The 20,006-nt window shown below is 46.6% G+C and overlaps 1 protein-coding gene across 9 annotated transcripts in view; it reads right to left on the reverse strand.

Annotated features, from left to right (window-relative positions):
• The window catches only part of fbrsl1 (fibrosin-like 1), a 239,931-nt gene that overhangs the window by 69,504 nt on the left and 150,421 nt on the right, over positions 1-20,006 (reverse strand). For all 9 annotated transcript variants that reach the window (XM_028995353.1, XM_028995358.1, XM_028995352.1 and 6 more), the window contains one exon: positions 12,561-12,590. In XM_028995353.1, coding sequence (XP_028851186.1) covers positions 12,561-12,590 — 30 coding nt within the window. The remainder of the gene's footprint in view (positions 1-12,560; positions 12,591-20,006) is intronic.

Below are 20,006 nucleotides of genomic sequence, written 5' to 3' on the forward strand. Positions count from 1 at the left end.
CTGGAGTTCTTTATTCATCGCCGGACTCCCGCGTGAGTCTGGTCCGGCCCTGCTGAACCCCTCCTTCTCAACGTCCACTCTCCAGCATAATGGGGTTATTTTTGGTGGGTTGGTTGAGTTGGTTGCCTTAAGAGCTTTGTGATCTGTGGCTGGAGCAGCCCGACCGCCGCCCTCAGATCCATTTTCGGCACGGCGGTAGTAATTTATGTCACTCTTTGGCTGAATGGCCTTGGAACAACTACATTGTTTCAAAATAAGCATTCGAGGCGGAGAATAAATAAAATGCGGAATGGGAATATCATCTTTTAGGACAAAACCGGGCCAGGAAACTGCTGTCTGTGTATCTTTCTTTTTGATTTTTTTGATTATTTATTGACGCACTCCCTTAAGCAAGATGGAGTTATTAAACAGCAGAGCATGGCTTACTGCTCCTCTGGACTGCAGTCCATCCTCTCAGTTGAATTATTTATCAGATTTCTCCAGCAAATCTCAAATGGGTCGGGAAGGAAAAACAATGCTGTAAGTCAAAAAAGGTCTGATAAATATTAATGTACCATAAAAGCTTTTCAATACAAATAATCTGCCATGAAAGGAGAAACATTTGTTTCAGGACGTGAAGCAATGTGTTACACGTACAGAATCCAAAACAGATGCTTGCAATTACGCCCAATAATCCCATATCACGTCACGCTACCTCTAATATTCTTGGTTGAACTACATTACACTGAACAAGTTAACATGTTAATCACTTCCATTCTTTAATAAATAGATGACACGTTAAAATTATTATTTTTTTCATTCTCTTCCCGGGTGGGACTGAACTGTGACACAGATGCGAAAATTCACACTTGCCAGCGACAATCCCCACATAAAGGGTGAGACTGACGGTGGTGCAGTTTTATGGCCGAGTTTTCGTGTTCAAATTTACCATATTTTGAAATGGGGCTGCCACACTCATTCAAAGCAACGTACTTGCAGTGTTTCCTTACTTATAGTTGATTCTATTACATACACGATGGAGCAAAAATTGGCACAGCAAATGGATTATGGTTAATGCAAATGACAGCATGTTTATGGTATCATTACGTTACTGACGTATGATACACATGACACTGCCTTCCCAGAGCTAGAATGAGGGATGGCGCTGTGTGGGCCGTCTGTGGACTGAACAGGCCCTCGAAGCCACCGATGCACAGCCCCTTCTCATTCGGCAGCCGTCCTCCAGCAGCGTTCTCGCGCACCCCGTCTGTCAGAGCCATGTGTTCACCCCCCCCCCGACTGCACCAAACCCCGCTGCTGCAGCGCCGTCCCCCTACGGTACCGCCGCTGGCACTCCAATCCGAAGTGGGCCTGCGCTAACGAAGTGAAATGAATTTAATCGAGGCCCATATAACCCTGTCTGGGGTGCCAGCGGGGTAGCGGTTTAAATGCCAGGCCGGCTGCTGGAGCTCGGCGACGTCGCGGCTAATGCGGGTTAGCGCTGTCGCTCACCCGCCTGCGCTTTGGAACGTACTTCATTAAGCAAATTAACCAGCGCGGGTAATAACTCCTCAGACGCGCTTTTAAAACAGCGGTGGGAGGAGTCCTGCAACAGGTCATTAAAACCTGCTGGAAAGACACGGGTTTTGGGCGGCGGCCGCCATTAGGAACCTGCTGCCCTTTTACGCCCCCTCAGGTCCTCTATAAACTTTCCCTCCAGGCTCTGCGATATGAGAATTATTTTTTTCCTGTAATCTTCCAAGCTCTGCACCTATCCCCCCCTCACCGATGCAGATCAAAGACGGTTCCCGCCACTGCACGCGGGGGGCGGGGTTGCCGGGATTCGGCGTTAATTGAAAGCCTTTGGGCTTGTGTGTTTGGGTTCCGCTCGCCGAGGGTTCTTCTCTCCGCCCTGCCCTCCCGTGACGCACGCCACATCACACAGCAGCTCGTGGAAAGATCCAGAGGAAGCCAGAGTGACTGCTGGGGGATCTGCTGGTTTGAGGCTTGGTGCTGGGTTGCGTTCAGCGGCGTCGCCTCTTCTAGTCGTGTTTTTTCTTTCTTTCTTTGGTGTTGAAGCAATGGCAAGGCGTTAAGTGGAAATTTACACACGTTGTTGCTCCTTGGCATGCTGGGACAACTGGACGATGTCAGCCGCCCAGTTTGCAGCCAAACTACACTTAGTGGGGAAATTGAATCTAGGAACAGGAAATGAATGGCAATAAACATTACAGAAGAAACCAAAGTAGCACTTAAGTCATCTATATACTTTTTAATTGTCTGTGTGAATTCTACGGGGAGACAGGGCAGGGAAAACCGACCGTAAGCCCGGTTGAGGCCGCAGGGAGAAGAAAAGCTAAACACATATGATTGACTAATCATTAGAAATGTTGGGTTATTGTTACTTGGCACTATTTTAAGCATGGGGCTTGTCCACTAAGTTGAGGTCAAAGGCGTCCTCAGGATTTGCATAAACAAACAAACAAACAAATAAATAAATAGATAAAATAAGGAAAAAAATGCTTGGTAGTTATCTGTATTTCAGAGAAGACGAACTAACGATCCTTTGTGTAATTATTTCTGACACCAAGAACATGATCTCAAAATGAGCCCAATGATTGACAGCTCTCATGCACGGCGCTTCCTGATCCATAAAAAGTCACACGCGTACGAACCATTAAGTATTGTGTTTAATTATGTTTAGTTCCATCTGCTGCCTCCCAACACGAACGTGATGACATCGCTCTCTTTCTGCTGGCCTGCATCTTGCTGGCTTCTGCAGGGGAAATTTTACACTCGGCAGCATGTATTAATAATAACAACGAGGTATCCCAGATTTGCCCCTGATTGCACATGCCATTTCTTGGAAAGGGGAAAAATAAGCCTCTCCACATTAGTAATGTCACCCCCCCCCCTCCTCAGCACATGTTGGTACAAACCCCAGCCTTCGTGCCCCACGTCCAAACACACAAAAGTCCTGTCTTCTATTTCAGGACGGCGAAAGCTGAAAGCAATTTGGGGTCCACCGATGTTTATTGAATAAAGGGCACTTAGGCATTATGCTTATGCAGGATCAGAAACGCTAAAATCTGACACACACAGGCCGAAAAATATTTTCCCCCCTCGCCCCCGTCCAACTCCCGCCCCATTCGCTTGCAACATCTGCATCCAATATGGACTCAATTTTGGTTTTATTACTGATGTGGAAAAATGTTTATAGTGCTTGGCTTGTTATTTAAACACTAGTCCGTAAAAAAACACCGAACCGCCTGAGCGAAGCCAGCGCGGAGAGCCTGTTCTTTAGGTTGCGGTTGGGGAGGACGATCTAAGCATTCATCTATGTAACCGTTTTTTAAAAAGCCTGATGATAATAAACACTCTGATGTGATCTGGTTTTGGCCTGCTGTGAATGATTAAATTAGATTTGCTGATAGAATCAAACCAGGCTCCAGGACTAGTTACGAAAAGATGCTTGAACGTGCAGTTTCCTCTGGAGAAAGCCCACGTGGAACGTGGACACTGGTTCATGCTCGATAAAGCCTGAGAAAACAAAATGGGCTGGCTGGGTATGTAGTACTTCTTCTACGAGATACAGACAGCTAACAACGTCTGCCAATCCAGAACACGCACTCAATGTGACACTAGCGAACACTCCCATCCACCAGGGGGCATGTCTCGAGTCCGGCCCTTATAGCCTTCTTAAAATTATATTATTTTATTTCACTTAACTTTTTAGCCTGAGAGTTCTTTCTCAGCCGACATTTCATTTGCTTCAAAATCCATGGCCTAGAGGACACGTGTGCAATAAATTATGGGATAGCTTGGGCTAGGATAGGTTGGGTTCATCAGATGAGTTCTTCTTCGCCCGCTTGGTGGGTAATTATTAAATATCATTAATAATGATTTTTACATACTTACATTAAAATGCTTCCACATACCCTACCTCCTCCTTCTGGACTATTTAAGTCAACGTGTCAGTAACAGAAGCGCCTACCAGACTGCTCGGCCCCAAATCGTCTACATTGTGCCTGAATTGGGTCTCTAAACACCAAGCAATTTCTACCAAAACGTCAAACTCAAAGCTGCCGAATCCGGCAACGAAGGTCCTGCCTGCTCCCGCCTCCTCAGCTTACTCATAATATCTGTCAGTGGAAATAAACCAAAAACACAATCCTTGTAGTAAATATCTCTGGGCCACGTCAACTAATCCAAACAAGTACAATTCCGATCGGACGACATTCCTGAACACAATGTCTTAGATAACGCCACGAAGAACCAGGTCTTATGTGTGGAACACGAATTGTGGTTCCTACATAAAAAGGCTAATCAGGTGTTCAGAAAGGGGCTTCAGCCAATGACGGGAACATGCATTCCACGTGCCTCAACATGCTTCCTTTATTTCTTCCTTACAATAGCAGGTGCTGAACGATGATAAAAGGTGGATTCGTCTGCTCTGTCAAGATAAACAATTCTGAAAGAACTGGAAGCACTCCGGCATACCTTCTCAGAGCCGTCACTCACGATCTCTTATCGTCTTCTCTCTTTTTTCGGGCGAGTGTTGACACAAGAAATGTCAACATGCGTGTATGGAGGATAATCGCTAGATGTGTTTTTACAAGCATGTGTGTCACCTGCCTGGTCCTACAAGATTCCCTCTCTATAGGTTGCCCGACTGCGCTTAGTCCGGCCTCAAAACAACTCCAGACACAAGAGTTTAATTCCTCGTCTGGAATGCCAACGGAGCTTTAAATCCGTGCCGCCAAACAGCTTCTCCACACATTTCGGCCTCCAAATGTACAACAGATGTATCCCATGACAACCAGTAAGGCCTCAATCTGCAGAAACCGGAGACGAGAGAAGCACACAGACCGCGAAAGAAAAAAAGACCTAATATAAATTAGACAGAAAAGTGTTTCCAGACCAGAAGTAATTACTGTAGAACTAACACGAGTGACGTAGACAGATGCAAACTTCGACTTCCCCCCAGCGGCGCGGGGCATGAAACAAAGGCAGGACAGGAGAGAAATGACATCTACATATTAAAGCCTCGGTTGCATGTGTCAGTAATCATTCCGCGCTGCCCGTGGGGACGTGAATTAAACCAGTCAGCTCGGCTGTGATCTCATTCGGCCTCCATTTTGAATCCATTCGGAATCCCAAGCTGAGGACAATATTGCTGGCAAATTGGTTTTAAATTAAAGGAGGTGGCGCGGCATTCTGCTTCCTCAGCTCTTTCCCAGGTGCACTTAATCTAATTTCATTAAGGAGATGAGGACGGATGATCGCTTGTGTTGAAACATTAAGCCAGTTCATTTTTCCCCTCCATAAAAAACTATTAGGGCTGTCAGCGAGACGGCGGGTGGGCTGTTTGTTATTGAATATGAGGAGTCAGAGAGGAAACGAGCGATCTGAGCGGGCCGGAGGAGCGGAGGGAACATTAGCATTCATTCACCCCGCCCAGGAAAATGGGCCGCGCATTTGCATAGACGCGCTGCGTACGTGTCGGCTGTGCAGGACGTAAGGAAGACAGACACTCCCGATGCATCACCTCAGAGCATGCTGGCTGATAAGCTTTCCGAAATGCATGGGCTCTGCGATGCGGCATTCATCCCACGCGTGGAAAGATACGAAGAGCAGGAATTAATGTGTCAGTCAGGGCTGTGAGCGATCCTGTCGAGACACCGCAGAAAAGCAGCTGGGTGTGACGATGGTCCCTTTTAGAGCCAGATGAGGAAATGCTTAGGTTATTTGCAAATAACTAGTTCCCAAGCAGATCTAAAACTGGCCTAACTGTGTCTAAGACCTTGACAGGGTCTGTAAATGAAAGACTGTGATTCGATTTCTGACTGGTGAAAAAGGCCCAAGGTTTGGTGTGTGTCAAGGAAACCCCCTACTTTTACTCTTTAATACCGAGAATGTGGTCCATGCAGCTATCCCTTCTATAGTAAATCAAGCGCATGCTTTTTATTGACTAAATGTAGAACATTAGAATTATTCCTCATGGTCAAAGGCTAAGTAAATACATGTTTATTAATATACGTAACGTAAATATAACATCATATTTATGTATATGTGTCATAAAGCTTGGTCAGTCAGGACAAACGGCTTGCAACAGAGTGTAGAAACAACAATGAGACTGCAGTTAGCCAAGATGGCCGCCAAATGTTTTTAGGCAAAGCCAAACTTGTCAATGACATGAAATTGTGGCCTTTGTCCTGATTGACCAAGCTTCATATTTACCGAAATGTTCTTGGCCGTTCCTCTGGATTATCCATGTCTGCCTCCTGTTCTGAAACTGATGTTGCCAACCAAATGCCTGTCCTTTGATATCTCTTATGCCTCACCCCCTGTTCCATCCGTCATCACCGACCCACACTTCCAGATCCGACAGCCTTCTCCTTCATGACCAGCCACGTGATCTCATAAACTGTATCAAGCCAGCAAGAGGCCTTTCGCTCCATCCCCACACGGCAACCCAGTGCTGCCTGTCCTGGTCCTGCGCCCTGACAATGTACCATCCATAGCCGGTAGGAGTCACTATAGCGGTGACAGGAAATGAATGCTTGTTTCATGCTGGAGAGATGAAGACTGTTGAAATACCAGTAAGCAGTAGTAACCCATGATTCAAATTAATATCAGTCACAGCAGTGGTGGGCAAGGAAGCGGACCCATAATCAGAAGGCTGTCGGTTCTAATTCCAAGGTACCACTGAGCAAAGTTCCGTACCCACACACTGCTACCCAGGCGCCTTTCATGGCTGCCCACTGCTCACTAGGGGGATGGGCTAAATGCAGAGGACAAATTTCACTGTGTTCACTGGGCGCTGTGCCATGGTGTGTCACATGTGACAACTAATCTCTTTCCCTCTATTCCAATACGGTTTGAAAGAACAAACACTACAGGCTGGCTCATTAAAAAAAATCTTTAGAAAAGAATCCCGGCCTAAAAACCCCATTCATCAAACAAGAGTAACATCAGACAACATAACCACTGAAAAAAAAAATCTATAAAAAAAAGCTTAATGTGTAGCACATGCTCTAATTAAGCTTTAATCAATAACAGGAGTCAAAGACACCACAGTGAATTTGTGTCCCACAAAGACGCCAGGGGACATTCTGCCTTTTTTTTTTATAAGAATAAATGTGTTTCTGTTAAGACCATGTGGTTTGTCTATTTATGAAAATTTAATCAGCTTGGTTACACAGAGACTTAGATTGCTTAAAACAAAGACAACATTTTGCTTCATAAAGCCATGGTGGCCTGACACGTACAACCAGGTCAAGACGGGTTGTGTTGGGTAAAAAACTAATTCAATTTCTAACTGGCCCTCCATGCACTGAGTGAGATTCAATAAAAATAAAAATTTAACCCGCATGACTTTCTTTGCCAGTGAACAGTGGCAGAGTGAGGTGGGCACTAGATGGACTGTGACCAGGAGGGCTCCATTACATTTTTGAAAGGAGGCTCCCGAATCCTGGAAAAAACATCCATACAATGCAGTACTAGTTTGCTGAGAATGTGTGGAACCTGCAGGTTGTGCAGGACTAAATGCAGTGGGTACTGGGCACCCTCACAGATTAACAGACGTGATGCATCCTAGGCATTTGGTGCTTGGTAATTTGACTATTAAGGCTGTACATTATTAGAAATATTCATTTTTAAACCTTTTTTGTTGTAGAACAAACATTTCAATAAAACGATAAATTACTGCCAAATGAGAAACTGTGGACCTGAATTAAATTACCCTAGGTGTCTACATTGCTTTTGTTCCAACTGATGTTCAAAAGTAATATCTGAACAATATCCAAATACATTTTCTATTTACTGTAAAAGACATACACATACACAGATTATAAATTAAGACCAGTGCCCTTTTGCATACCATGTTACAATAATACATGTTGCAAATGCAGCTATTAAGGTTTACATATATTAGGTACTTTGTAACAGCTTGGTTTAATCCTCCATGTCATTATGATAGTTGCACATGATGCCAGTGCAGAACTGGACTCTTTGATAACCCCCACGCCTTTCCATATTGGTTATCCTGGAGACACAGCCTATGGGAAGGAATACTTGAATGTAATATGCCCTCCCTGAATATTGGTAGGGAAGTCCATATCACTCACATATGAACCTACACCTAATTATTAAATGCCCACATTGAGCAGTAACTGTTGCCTGATTAAGCTGTATAAGGAAAAACCTTTAATGTAAATTATTAAACAGACTACCATTTCCTATTTTTAATATGTCTGCTTTGGAATCATATAAATGGTCCAAACTGTAGACCACAAACTATATGACATTTGTATATTTTAACTACTAGAAGTCCCATCTGCAGTCCAGTGAAGCTGTATTTGCATGTGGCCTCCAACTGAATACTTACAATTGTACCCTAAAGCATCATGTCTGATCTAAGTCTACCAGACAGCCCATATCTTCGTCTAGCTTATCATAAAAGTGAAACAGTTTATTCAAATGAGCACAAGTGATTGCACCCAACAGACCCGCCTGCTGGCAATATTCTAATTAAAGTAATCAGTTAAATCCGGACAACGTGGGCGTTCAGGTGCCTTCTCCTCTGACGTGAAAGGCGCCATTGTTTTCCTGGAAACAGAGGCGGGGACGGCACCTGTTGCTCTGCCGGTGCCAGGGAAATTAGCAGTTTAGCATTGTGTAAAGTTTACGCAATTACCACAGACAGCCCTCGTCTCCGGCTCTTGAAACGTGGCACAAAAGCCACCGCGGGATTTCACTGCCAGTCAATCACTGGACTGGCGTTGCGCAACCTCCCCCATTGCACACCCCTTAACCCAGATGCAGGGCTGATAGTACATTTTTGAATTTTATTCATACTTTTAGTCAGTAGCCTCATCAATAATGAAACGTATTTAGTTTCTCAGATGAATGTTTCTTTTTTTTTTTACCTTTTAAGTTCGCATGCTGCTTTGAGACAGACAGACGTGTGAGGGTCATTGAGGGTGACGCGATTGGTTATTGACGGTGGAATATCTGCCGTGTCTGTCACCCCCGCTGAATGTGTGTTGCTCGTATAGTTGTTTTTAGTAGGATGTCTTCATTTTAGTTTTAGTGTAGTCTTTGTGCCAAGCTGTCATTTTTGTTTTTTTTTTGTCTTTGTCACTTCCATACTCGTTTTCATACTCAAGTTTCAGTCAACTAAAACCAACTAAAACTAATTACTATTTAGTCAATAAAAACTGATCGTCACATGACCAGAATTTACGTTGCGCCTCGTCTTGTTTCCATCATGTCAAAAAAATTCTTTCACAGAGATATCTCATCATAAGTTTTGTTCACAAAAAAAAAACACTCAGCTCGGACTGCTGCTTTATGACTAGGGTCTAATTTGTGCCATGACTGCACTTTTTTCCAGCTAGTTCTATATAGAAGCTTCCTTGTGCACAAAGTGCAGAAGCATGCTCCTGGTTGCCGGATCTTTTGGCACCAACTTCCAAAGGACATTATGCCTTCATCGACATCTTTGGTGTCTTCTCCTGGCTTCATAAATGTCCTGTTCATGACTTACGGTTTGCATTGCCAGTATGGGTGACACAAAATACATTCACACGTGGAGCGACTGCTCAATATTTATCTATCTGTCTGGCCAAGACCAAAGGCCCACCCCCTCCCTGTTTCCTAATGACTTGGTTTTTATAAAAATTTTTTGCAGCCACGTCAGTACGCCGAAGATCCAGTGTGGCACCTGAATGCTTTCAGCCCTGCAGGTGTCTGACAAGAAAATCATTGATTCACTTTGGATGAAATGGCTCTTTGAAGGCCTTTGCGCCAATAACTTCCATATTTTCTGAAGAAAGATTGCAAGAAAGAGCTGGCCTCCAAATGCTGAGCGCAGGTCGCCCAAACACAGGTCTCTGCAGCAGGTGTACCCTCAGCTGATCTGCTGAAGAGGTCAGCGTAGGTTGACCTGAGGGCAGAGGAGACGAGTCCTCACTGCAATGCTGGAAACCGGTAGGGCAGAAAGGCATTTTCCTGTCATGTCAAGCTGCCAGCGGCTTCCCTCACTTTTTGGTTCAATGAAGAGATAAAAGGCTATTGACTGCCAAGCTACAGTTAATGCAAATTGTGCTGCTATCAATGTATAATTTATAGGGTGAGGCTCAGATGTTTCAACAGAGCTTGGAGCTAAGCTTAGAAGAGATTAGGCATGCTATCTCATTCATTTATGAGTAAGTAATTGCTTAACTGCAGAAGAATTAACATGTGTAAGGCTTCCGTTGGTGGTTCAACCTTTTTTTTTTAAGGATGGCAATCATAAAGTGGTTATCTCTGCTGACATGTGAATCGGGAAGCTGAAACGCTGCCAGGTGAACTGTGGCCCTTAGCTAGTTTATGGATGTTGGTTTGAGGTAAAGTAATTAACTTTTTTTTTTTATTTCTGATATATATATATATATATATATACACACACACACACACACACACACACACACACACACATAAATAAACTAATTTTGCATTAGATTTCTTTAGATTTTTAGCACCCAAGATGCATATTGATTACTGGAAAAGTTTTATTTCCAAACTCACACTAGTTTCCGGTCGACGTCCTCTATAAATTCTGTGGTTAATTTTCCTCAGCGATTACTTTATTCCGATGTCACGTTCCAACATCATTTTGGCTGGCTCCAAATAAATGCAATTTGCTCTTAAACGCATTTGTCAAACTAAGTGACAGCTCTCTCAGCCAATTCTACACAGGTTTAAAATGATATATGGCATGCCCAAAGAAATGGCAGGATGAAGCCGGGACCTGCGTGCGTATAGGTCAGTGCCTCATGTGCGTCACAGCAAGGGGTGTATTATGCAAAATGCCTGGTATGGACTGTTTTATGCAGGTTCATTTATTAGGTGATTTTATGCTGGCATTTAAATTCTAGCTATGTGCTGGCCACATGCTGATGCTCGGCTGTGATTTAACAAATGTGGTATAAAAAAAGTACATTGATTTGGATGCAATATATGTATTCATTTGTATTGTTTAATTTATATTGTTTGATTCTGTCTACTTATTTCACAGAGGAATACTTTATGAAGATGGCATGATGCCTCAGAAGAGGATTCACCGCCTACACAGTTCTCCTTCCACCTTAAGAGGACCTACTGCAGGGCAGCTGAGGGTAGTGTAAAAATGTTTGTATGTCATCACACCAGACATAAAACTGTGTCTAGAGCCCTGGTACGCCAAACTAGTGAAGTGCAGATATTTTAATTTAAGTGTGCTGAGATGTCAGATACTAGACAAGGAATGTCTGCTTTGTACAACAGTGGTAATATTATTAGTGAGAAACTATCTAGCATTGTTAAAAAGGCTTTTTCCCCTGTTTGGATAACTTAGGGTTAGGGTTGGGGGCGCCTATTGCCATCCCTTCATAAAACTGAAATTAGTTACCTAAAAATCCAACATAAAGGCTTCAAATCTCTACAGTAGTTTTCAGTATGTATTGAGCCAGAAAATGATATCATTTTTAGAATACAATTGTTATTTCTTGTATTGCTGTGTGAAACTGCCCTGAAATTACATCTTCCCATAAAAATGACATCTTTAAATAAAAAGTTCAAATTTATAGATTTGTGGGCCCAAGTGTTGTCTTAAACCATGTGCACAAAGAAGATGATGAACAAAAATGAAGATAATTACATTTAAATAGAATTAGTTAAAAACAGGCGGAAATAGTGATTATTGGTCCAGTGCACAAAGGGGTTAATAGAGATTGAAGTAAACAGACTGTATTTTGTATGACACAACAGATGGATTCAAACAACCAGAACCTTGTAGTGTCCCACAGATGTCGGTCACAAAAAGACATGTGAAAAGCGACACAGGATGCAATGCAAGCAACAGTGACCTCAAAATTGGGCTTAAAATTGTGAGGCCTGTCTGTTTAAAAAACTGTTTCTGCAATGAACAGAAACTCCTCTAATGGTTCAGTTCGTTCTTCTTTTCATTTTAGACAACACCGAAGTTGTGATCACGGAATAAGACAATGAGGTGTTCATTCTATCAACTGCTGAAGTTCCCTGTGACCCTGAACTGGATGACACGGCTTAGAAAATGTATAGCTGGAGGTTAAGTAAATATAATTAACATGGATTATAATGATAAATTAACTCAAGTTGCCCAGTGACAGGATGGCATGGAAGAGTCTGTTCCTTAAACACACGGTGGCACCTTTGTTTTCTTTCCCTAAACAATTTCTGAGGAAATAGGTGATGTAGGTAAATAGGTAATGTAGGTTGACGTCCCACGACACTGACAGACTGTCATTTCCTCAAACCCAACGAGAAAGCGGCGCACCCCTGCACCCTTCCTCATGATCTGTTTTCCTGTCTGCTCCCCCCCGTGATGCCCCCTCTCCCACCCCCTCCGAAAAATGCAAATGATCAACAGTAGCGAGGGTTCCTAACGTCTCGTACTTCTCATCTTTACTTGCTAACAGGAGGCTGCTTCTCGAGGTGCCAACTCTGAATTGACACTCACAGCCCCGAACGCATCACGTGGCTGGAAAAGTAAACAGAGCAAAATAAAAAAGTCTTACCTTGTCATCGATGTCACTCTCGCTGTCACACTGTAAGAAGAGACAGAGGAAAACAGAGGGAATTATTCATTTGCCCCCCCTTCCAACTCGATATCACCACAGATGTTATTTTTATGTGCGACTTCTCCTTCAGCGACAGCTTTCAAGACAAACAAGGAGGGATGAAGGTGAAGAAAGTGTTGCGTTTGGGAAATTTCAAGGTTCCCAACAAACAGGAAAGAAAAAAAAACTAAAGGAATTAAGTTATTTTGGAGGTGTTTTTTTTTTTTTTTTTTGACTGCTGGAACTGCTCACTTGGACGCTGTCCTGAATTTATAATGTTGTGTCTGCTTTACAGCATGGTCTCTAAAAGGTTTACCGTTTTATTTGGTTGGCACTGAGAAGGCCATGACTAAAAGACTGTCTGTCTGTCTGTCTGTCTGTCTGAATGGTAAAGTTATGGACACACAGTATATAAATATTCATCAAGTGCTTACCAAGCAAACCTAGTTTGCTGTTGTTTTAACAAAGGAGGGGAAATTGTGAAGTAAAAGACACGTATGGTATTTAATTGTTGGAGCTGCACATCTTGACGAGACTGACACTAACTTTGACAATGGGACAACATTCACATCCAGATGCTGAGACGCCACACTCGCTCAGTCTTCTGAGTTCTGAGTCTGAATCTATGCACTGCACTGCACTGAATCTATGCACTGCATGTCACTCGTTGAGCTTTGTTCATTTTTTTTTTTTGGTGAAGTTCAGTTCCCCATCTTGGATTACTGTCATGTGTAAACAGGGAAACGGTGATTTGTGCATTTGGAACGGTGCCCTGCCCTTCCAGACAGGGGTATGGGGTTAACAGGCAGTTCGGAGTCACTATGTCTGGAAGCCAAACATATTGACCACGTACTCCAGTTGGGGGAACGCTGGCAAACAGAGGTCTCTTTAGCTCCATCGCACACAGCAGCCCCTCACAGTGCTCCTCTTGCCCATAAATATTTCATGACCTGCTATCATCACAAGGTCCTCTCGTTGCCCTGCACAATCCTGATATGTTCATCATCAGAAGGAAACTCGAAGTGAACCTGCGGTCTTCATGCAAATGCGAGCGAGTAATTACATACATGTAAATCACGGGAACCCCCATTAACACTATAAAGCAAGATGGTTTCCTCGCTCTTCGTCTTCTTAACAAGATCCACAATTTGGCATCTTTTATATCGGCCATTACTTCTCATTTGCTCCAATAACCCCCCCATTCCCTCCACCGTCAACTTCACACTGAGGAGGGCAATGCCCTTTTCCTCGCAGATCCCTGTTTAAACTCCAATTTGAAAAGCAGAGGAGAGAGGACAGGCCTTTGGGACCCGGCAGCGTGGGGAACGGTGGAGAGCAAACTGTCGGGGGGGGCGGCTTTCAGTGCGTCAATTAAGTTTCTGTGGCAGCATATTTAAGTGTCCCGTCTTCATTTTGTTTAACTCCTTTTCAGGGCCTTGCACAATGGAAGGGGCCAGGCAGCAGGGAGGCGGCCCGAGCTTTTCTGTCAGTGTGGTGGGTCCAAATGCGTAATTAAGTAACAAGTGCAATCAGCACCACAGCCCAATGGCCACAGCGAGGAAAAAAAAACGTCTCCTCAGCAAGAATCCATCTTTTCTCCACCATTCAATGTGGGGCAAATTTCTAAAGCCTCTTCTGTCAGTGAACAGGTTTAAGTCAAGAGATTTAGTGGCTCTGCTGAAGTGACTGTGTGTGTGTGTGTGTGTGTGTGTGTGTGCCCACTGTCATGTTTGCATTTTCTGTACATCGGCAAAAAAAAACAAAAAAAAAACCTCTTCCTTCTTCTTAAACCTCCCACGTTGCACCACTCTTGCGTGAAAGAGGAACAAAGATCTCCAGGCATGCACAGAAGCCAGGCCAATGAAGACGGAGCACAATTTAATGTGCAGACTTCCTCTCCAGCGTTTGGGTTCCCATTGAGATAGAAAACGGCGAGTGTGAAAGAATGAGAGAGGGGAGAACAGGAGCCATCCATCATTCCTGCTTCAAATATGCTGGATCGCTGTTTCTTAAAATGTACTTTGCAAATTGAGCTACTGTTCAAATTTAAAGTCTAATGGACGGAACTAATATGACTGGTTCTCACAAGCTGTATTGTGAAGCACACGGTGACACAATGAAATGTGTCCTCTGCTTTGAACCCATCACTTGGTGAGCAGAGGGCAGCCACAAAAGGCGCCTCAGTGGCACCTTTGGCGGATCGGGATTCGAACCGGCAACCTTCCTATTACGGGTCCGTTTCCTTACCTGCTATGTCACCACTGTGAAGGGTCTACCCTTGGATTTCTCTTTCAAAAAAACCTCGAACGAACGTAAGTGAATGGTTGCTGAAGTGTAATTTGTGCAATTGAATGGATATGAAAGTTTCAACTAATAGGTGTCCTGCAATTTCTGGAAGTAACCCCCCCGCACATTTTCACGCATGCAGCGTGAATGCCAACGCAAGCTGAACAACTGTCCCTGACGCTGATAAGGTCGATCAGAGGAAGGGTCTCTCTTTGTCATCACTGTCATCGAATTCAACCCGAGCACACAGACTTTTTCTTGACTCTTGTTCAGAATTCTGGTTGAAAACCGATGAAACCTGCCCCACGCGGCGATTCACATTTTCCTGCTTATTTGTGAGTGACTGAAACCCTGGCAGTGGGAGGAGAATTCCCTCGGCACTCTCGGGAATTAGGGATAAGGCCCTTTTCTACTGCAGCGGAAGAAAACAGGAGGAAAAACAATATCAAAAAGCACAGCTTGGTTCTCCACCCCTGCCCCCCCCTTTCCCAAAGAGAAATCTCAATTTCAGCCCAGCGTTCCGAGCGGAGTCCGGCTAGGCTCGAGAGCGCTTGTCCAAATGGACACATGCTCGGAGAAAGAGCAGGAACTACTTTCTGCCGGGTGGTGGAGAAAAACAGACTCGACAGGAGCTCAGTAGTAGCTAGAAATGAGATCTGAGACCCCCGGTGTAGTGGAGGCCGCCGAGGACGGCATGGGGAGTGCACCGCACACACGCACAAATCACACACACACACACACACACACACACACACACAAAGCCTACAGGGATGTTGTTAAGAAAGAGAGGGGGAGAAAAGTTGCTTGACAGGAGCAGGCCTCTCTCTGGGCCTCCAGGAGCGGCTACTGGTTGGGAAAGAGCGGCATCCGCACCTGGCAACCACGGCCCACTCCTCCACCCCTTCCTCGCAACAGATGCTTTTGACATTTACACAGCTTTTGGCGCGCTCTCTGCTCGGGATTTATGCACGGCGGGTCTCGGCCTCCGCGGTTGGCCTCTCGGCTCGTTCACCGCTTCAACGCCGACAACAGGGCGGCTGGAGGATATAAAGGGGAAAAATGGGATACGTACATTGTCTTCCCGTGGATGGATTTTAATAGAGAAGACGATACGCGCTGCACATCCAGCGTCACAATAAAACGACGGGCCAAATCAATAACGCGGCTCCGCCCACCTCGCGGTGACAGTACACGTGGTGAAACTGCCTCCGAGGAGGGGCGGAAGACTAGCTCGGCGACATCAGTTCTGGCGCAGCGTCCGCTGCCGCCGGAGGCCGTCTGGCTGGATGCAGATTGGAGTCACTGCAGCACAGCACATAGTGACACAACGAAATGTGTCCTCTGCATTTAACCATCACCCTTGGTGAGCAGTGGGCAGCCATGACAGGCGCCCGGGGAGCAGTGTGTGGGGACGGTGCTTTGCTCGGTGCTTCCTTAACCACTAGGCCACCACTGCCCCGGAAAGGCGCTCTGCGTAAGATGGTATAAAAATGGTGTATCAGGACGGTCATTTGCTTAGCTTCTGCGAAACTAAGGGAGCTGTTTTCGAATTGCCATTAATTGCAGCATTATGACCTTAGCATTTGCTAAGGTCCTAGATGAATAAATAAAACATGACATAATACATTTTATTATTCAAGATACAGATGACCCTAGGGGTTATTTACTTGTTTTATCTGTACATCTGAGGACGCCTATGACCTTACGCTAGTGACCAAGCGTGATCCTAGTCGAAGCAACGGTCACTTTACCTCTGATCTTTAAATAAAATCTCAGACTGCTGGCACTTTTGAGTGCTGGTTCTGTTTGAGCCACGACAGCGGGAGAAAGTTGATGAGTCATACGACAGACGGGAAGGGCCGGCGTTCCGAGTGGGTACGCTGATGTGGAGACTTTAGGCTACGCGACAAACAACGGGGCGAAGCAATAAATGAATCGCTCGGGGCAACGGAAACATGCACAATGCACTGGTCGCAGGGAGACCAAAGTAGAATGGGAGCAAAAAAAAATAAATACATAGAAACTAAATCAACTCCTCACTGCCTTCCTCACTGTAAACACACGATGCAAGAAAGAGACCCCCAGGAAACAGCAACAGAATGAATCCAGAAGCAATTCCACTTGACCCTTGAATAAAAGATGAATGTAAATCACCCTCTAAGCCTTTGATTTGATCATGGGATCACATTCGCGGAGGCGGTTGACACTTAACCTCGCCCGCGGGCATCATGGGAAGTCACGTAAGCAGCGGCAGGTCAGACTCTGCGAGTGAATTAGGGCTTTATCGATCGTCTGAGGGAACGAGGTCTGGCCCGAGCTGCAAGGCTGGTAATTCCGTGTTAAAATAAACACAAGGGTGTCTGTACCGGGACGGATCCCGGGTTTCCAGGCTGAGAGACTCGCCGGGAGGAGGAGTGTTTATTCACGTCTTCCTGGCCGCACTAATCTTGGTTATGTGGAAGGATCATGCGGTTTGAACACCCCCCGTAAGCAACATGGCCGGTTAGCAGGGCCCTGGTGCGCTTCCAGATGAGAGCCGGCGGGCAGGAGCGCGGGGCTCTCCGGGTTTTTAAACAAACTAACCTTCTGCTCTCCAAAGCCCGCTCCCACAGCCCCACTCTCAGCACCGGGAAGGAGGAAGCAGGCCATATTGGCCGCCTCTAGCAGCCGTCTGGCATGGAGCTCCCCGATATGGGAGCAGAAAGGGAAGAATGTCCTTTCTCTCCGCGATTCGTGGAAGGGCGGCGAGGGGAATGCGGACGAGCATGCAGCCAAATGAGCTGGAAAGCCAGCAGTATTTACACACGAAACTCTTGAGAGGGAAATTTAACATGAAGAGTTATGGGAGGTAAAGAGCAGCCGCAGCCCAGACACGACTGAGGAAGTGCTGATTTACAAGCCCGCGCTGTAGCGGCCCCTTGTTTTATGAGGTCTCCGACGGGCTTTATGTGGCTCCTCCCCCGTCCTCCTTGGCGAGGCGGTGGAAGCTGTAGGAGAAATTAGCCGAGGAAAGGGAAGGAGAAGGGATGTTGACTTGAACTGGCCCCGAGGGCAGCGGCGAGCCTCCCCGCGCAGCTCCGCTGGCTGCCTGACAGTTTGACGGAGCGAGCGGAGGCTTCCCCGCGGCCCGCTCCGCCGTCTCCAAGACTGATGTAGCTCAGTGAGGAACAGATTGAGCCTCCGGGCACTTCCCTGTACGGCTCCTTCGCCGCACACAAACTGCCTCTCCCACCGCACACACCGCGAGAGGTTCGCAGCGTGGGGCGGTGATGAGCACCACAGATGCAGTATACAGAGCTGCAGCCTACGCGCAGAAGGGATGAGGGAGGGCGGAGACATAATGAAAAGCGTCTTGCGGCATCCTGCTGCGCGCTGGTCATGAGAAGCATGTGCCGCCGGGGGGCTCTGCTGCTAATTTCGGGGGGCAGCCAAGCGTTTCACGCCAGACTTGTCATTCAGCCAGAGGGGCATTCACGCTGGGCGACAGCAATTGAGGGTGGGTGGCGGGGGTGTGTGTGTGTGTGTGTGTGTGTGCTCCCCCTCTTTCTGCTCCTTCACCCACCTTCCTGCCGCCTCCTCGCTCCGAAATGATGAAAAGCTGTCACGGGCGGCCCACAGAATTACAAATGAGTGTCCTGTGGCACAGGCCGGGCCCGAATTCGAGTCCCGCCTCCCTCACCCCGACTCTCCTCCAAACCGGTGCGTGTGCAAATAAAATGTTTCATAAAATAAGGGGGGGGGAACGCGTTAAACAGCGGCGGGAAGGGAGGGGACGCCTTGATGTCCGCGGCGGAGGTGAGGCCGCCGGTCAACGGATCTTTAATCAGTAGCGCCGACCGCCGGACCATTTGGCTTCGCCCTTGGCTTATCTCTGAACTTGAGATTAATAAAAAAAAGAGAGAGCGCAAGCGAGGGGGGGAGGGAGCGAGAGAGAGAGCGAGAGAGAGATAGAACAAAGTCATAGAAAATCATTAGAGGCAAAAAAAAAAAAAAAAAAAAAACGAGCGCGGAAAGTGTGGGTGCAGAACTCCGAACCCCCTCCGGAAGAAAACGGGCGACCTGCGCCTAACTAACGATGCTTTAAAAACGGGAGCGAGCGAGAAGAAGAGGAACGGGCCGAGTTCCTCAGCCTTGAGATGCTGCTCCTGTGTGGTGTGCATGAACAGACGCCAGGGAGCAGATGAAAGCAGGCTGGGGGAGGCATTGTGGGTAATGAAGGGGCAGGCGGGGGGGGGGTGTATTATTAAAAAGAGACCCGGAGAGGAAAACTTCTGTTAATCTCGCCCGGCGACGCTTTCAGGATGCAAAGTGAGCGGGAAGGAGAGGGAAGGAGGGTTGGCGGGCTGAAGGATGATGGGAGAGAGAGGGAGGGCGGTTGGGGGGGGGGGGGGGGGGGGGGGGGGGTATTTGCTGCACATGTCCTCGGGCTCTGAATAATTTAGAGGAGCGCTGGGAAGACGAAACAAAGATGAACACGGAATCCCTGGCAGCGTTTGACCCCGCGCAGGAGCTACATCGGCACACATCACAGCCGAGCTCGTGCTCCGCCCCCCACCCTTCGGAGCGGGGAGGGGAACAGCTGTGTTCCTCGCTCTCCCCGCGTCCGTTCCTATGAAGCCTGACAGAATGGCTGACAACTCAGTTCTGAGCAGCTACTGTAGCCGCGCCTCCCCCTGCAAAACCCGCTCTTCCATTTCCATCTCATCAGAGGAAAAAACCCACAAAGACACAGCAAAGGAAAACCCCGGAAGAACGATCCCTTCCCAAGCCCGCAACATCAGACAGAAGAACACAGGCAGTCGAGGCGGAGAAATGCACCCCGTGATCACGCCGCTACGGGCGCTGCAAACGGTAGCCGTCGGTATTAGCCGACATGGTTCCAGGTTAAAGAGAGATTTGTGGGAGTACGTTGAAGGGTGTGGGGGTGATGTTGAAGGCTGGGTGTGGGTGTGGGGGTGATGTTGAAGGCTGGGTGTGGGTGTGTGGGTGATGTTGAAGGCTGGATGTGGGTGTGTGGGTGTGGGGGTGATGTTGAAGGCTGGGTGTGGGTGTGTGGGGTGTGGGGGTGATGTTGAAGGCTGGATGTGGGTGTGTGGGTGATGTTGAAGGCTGGATGTG

The sequence above is a fragment of the Denticeps clupeoides genome, chromosome 11 (genome assembly GCF_900700375.1).
Source record: "Denticeps clupeoides chromosome 11, fDenClu1.1, whole genome shotgun sequence".
NCBI lineage: Eukaryota > Metazoa > Chordata > Actinopteri > Clupeiformes > Denticipitidae > Denticeps > Denticeps clupeoides.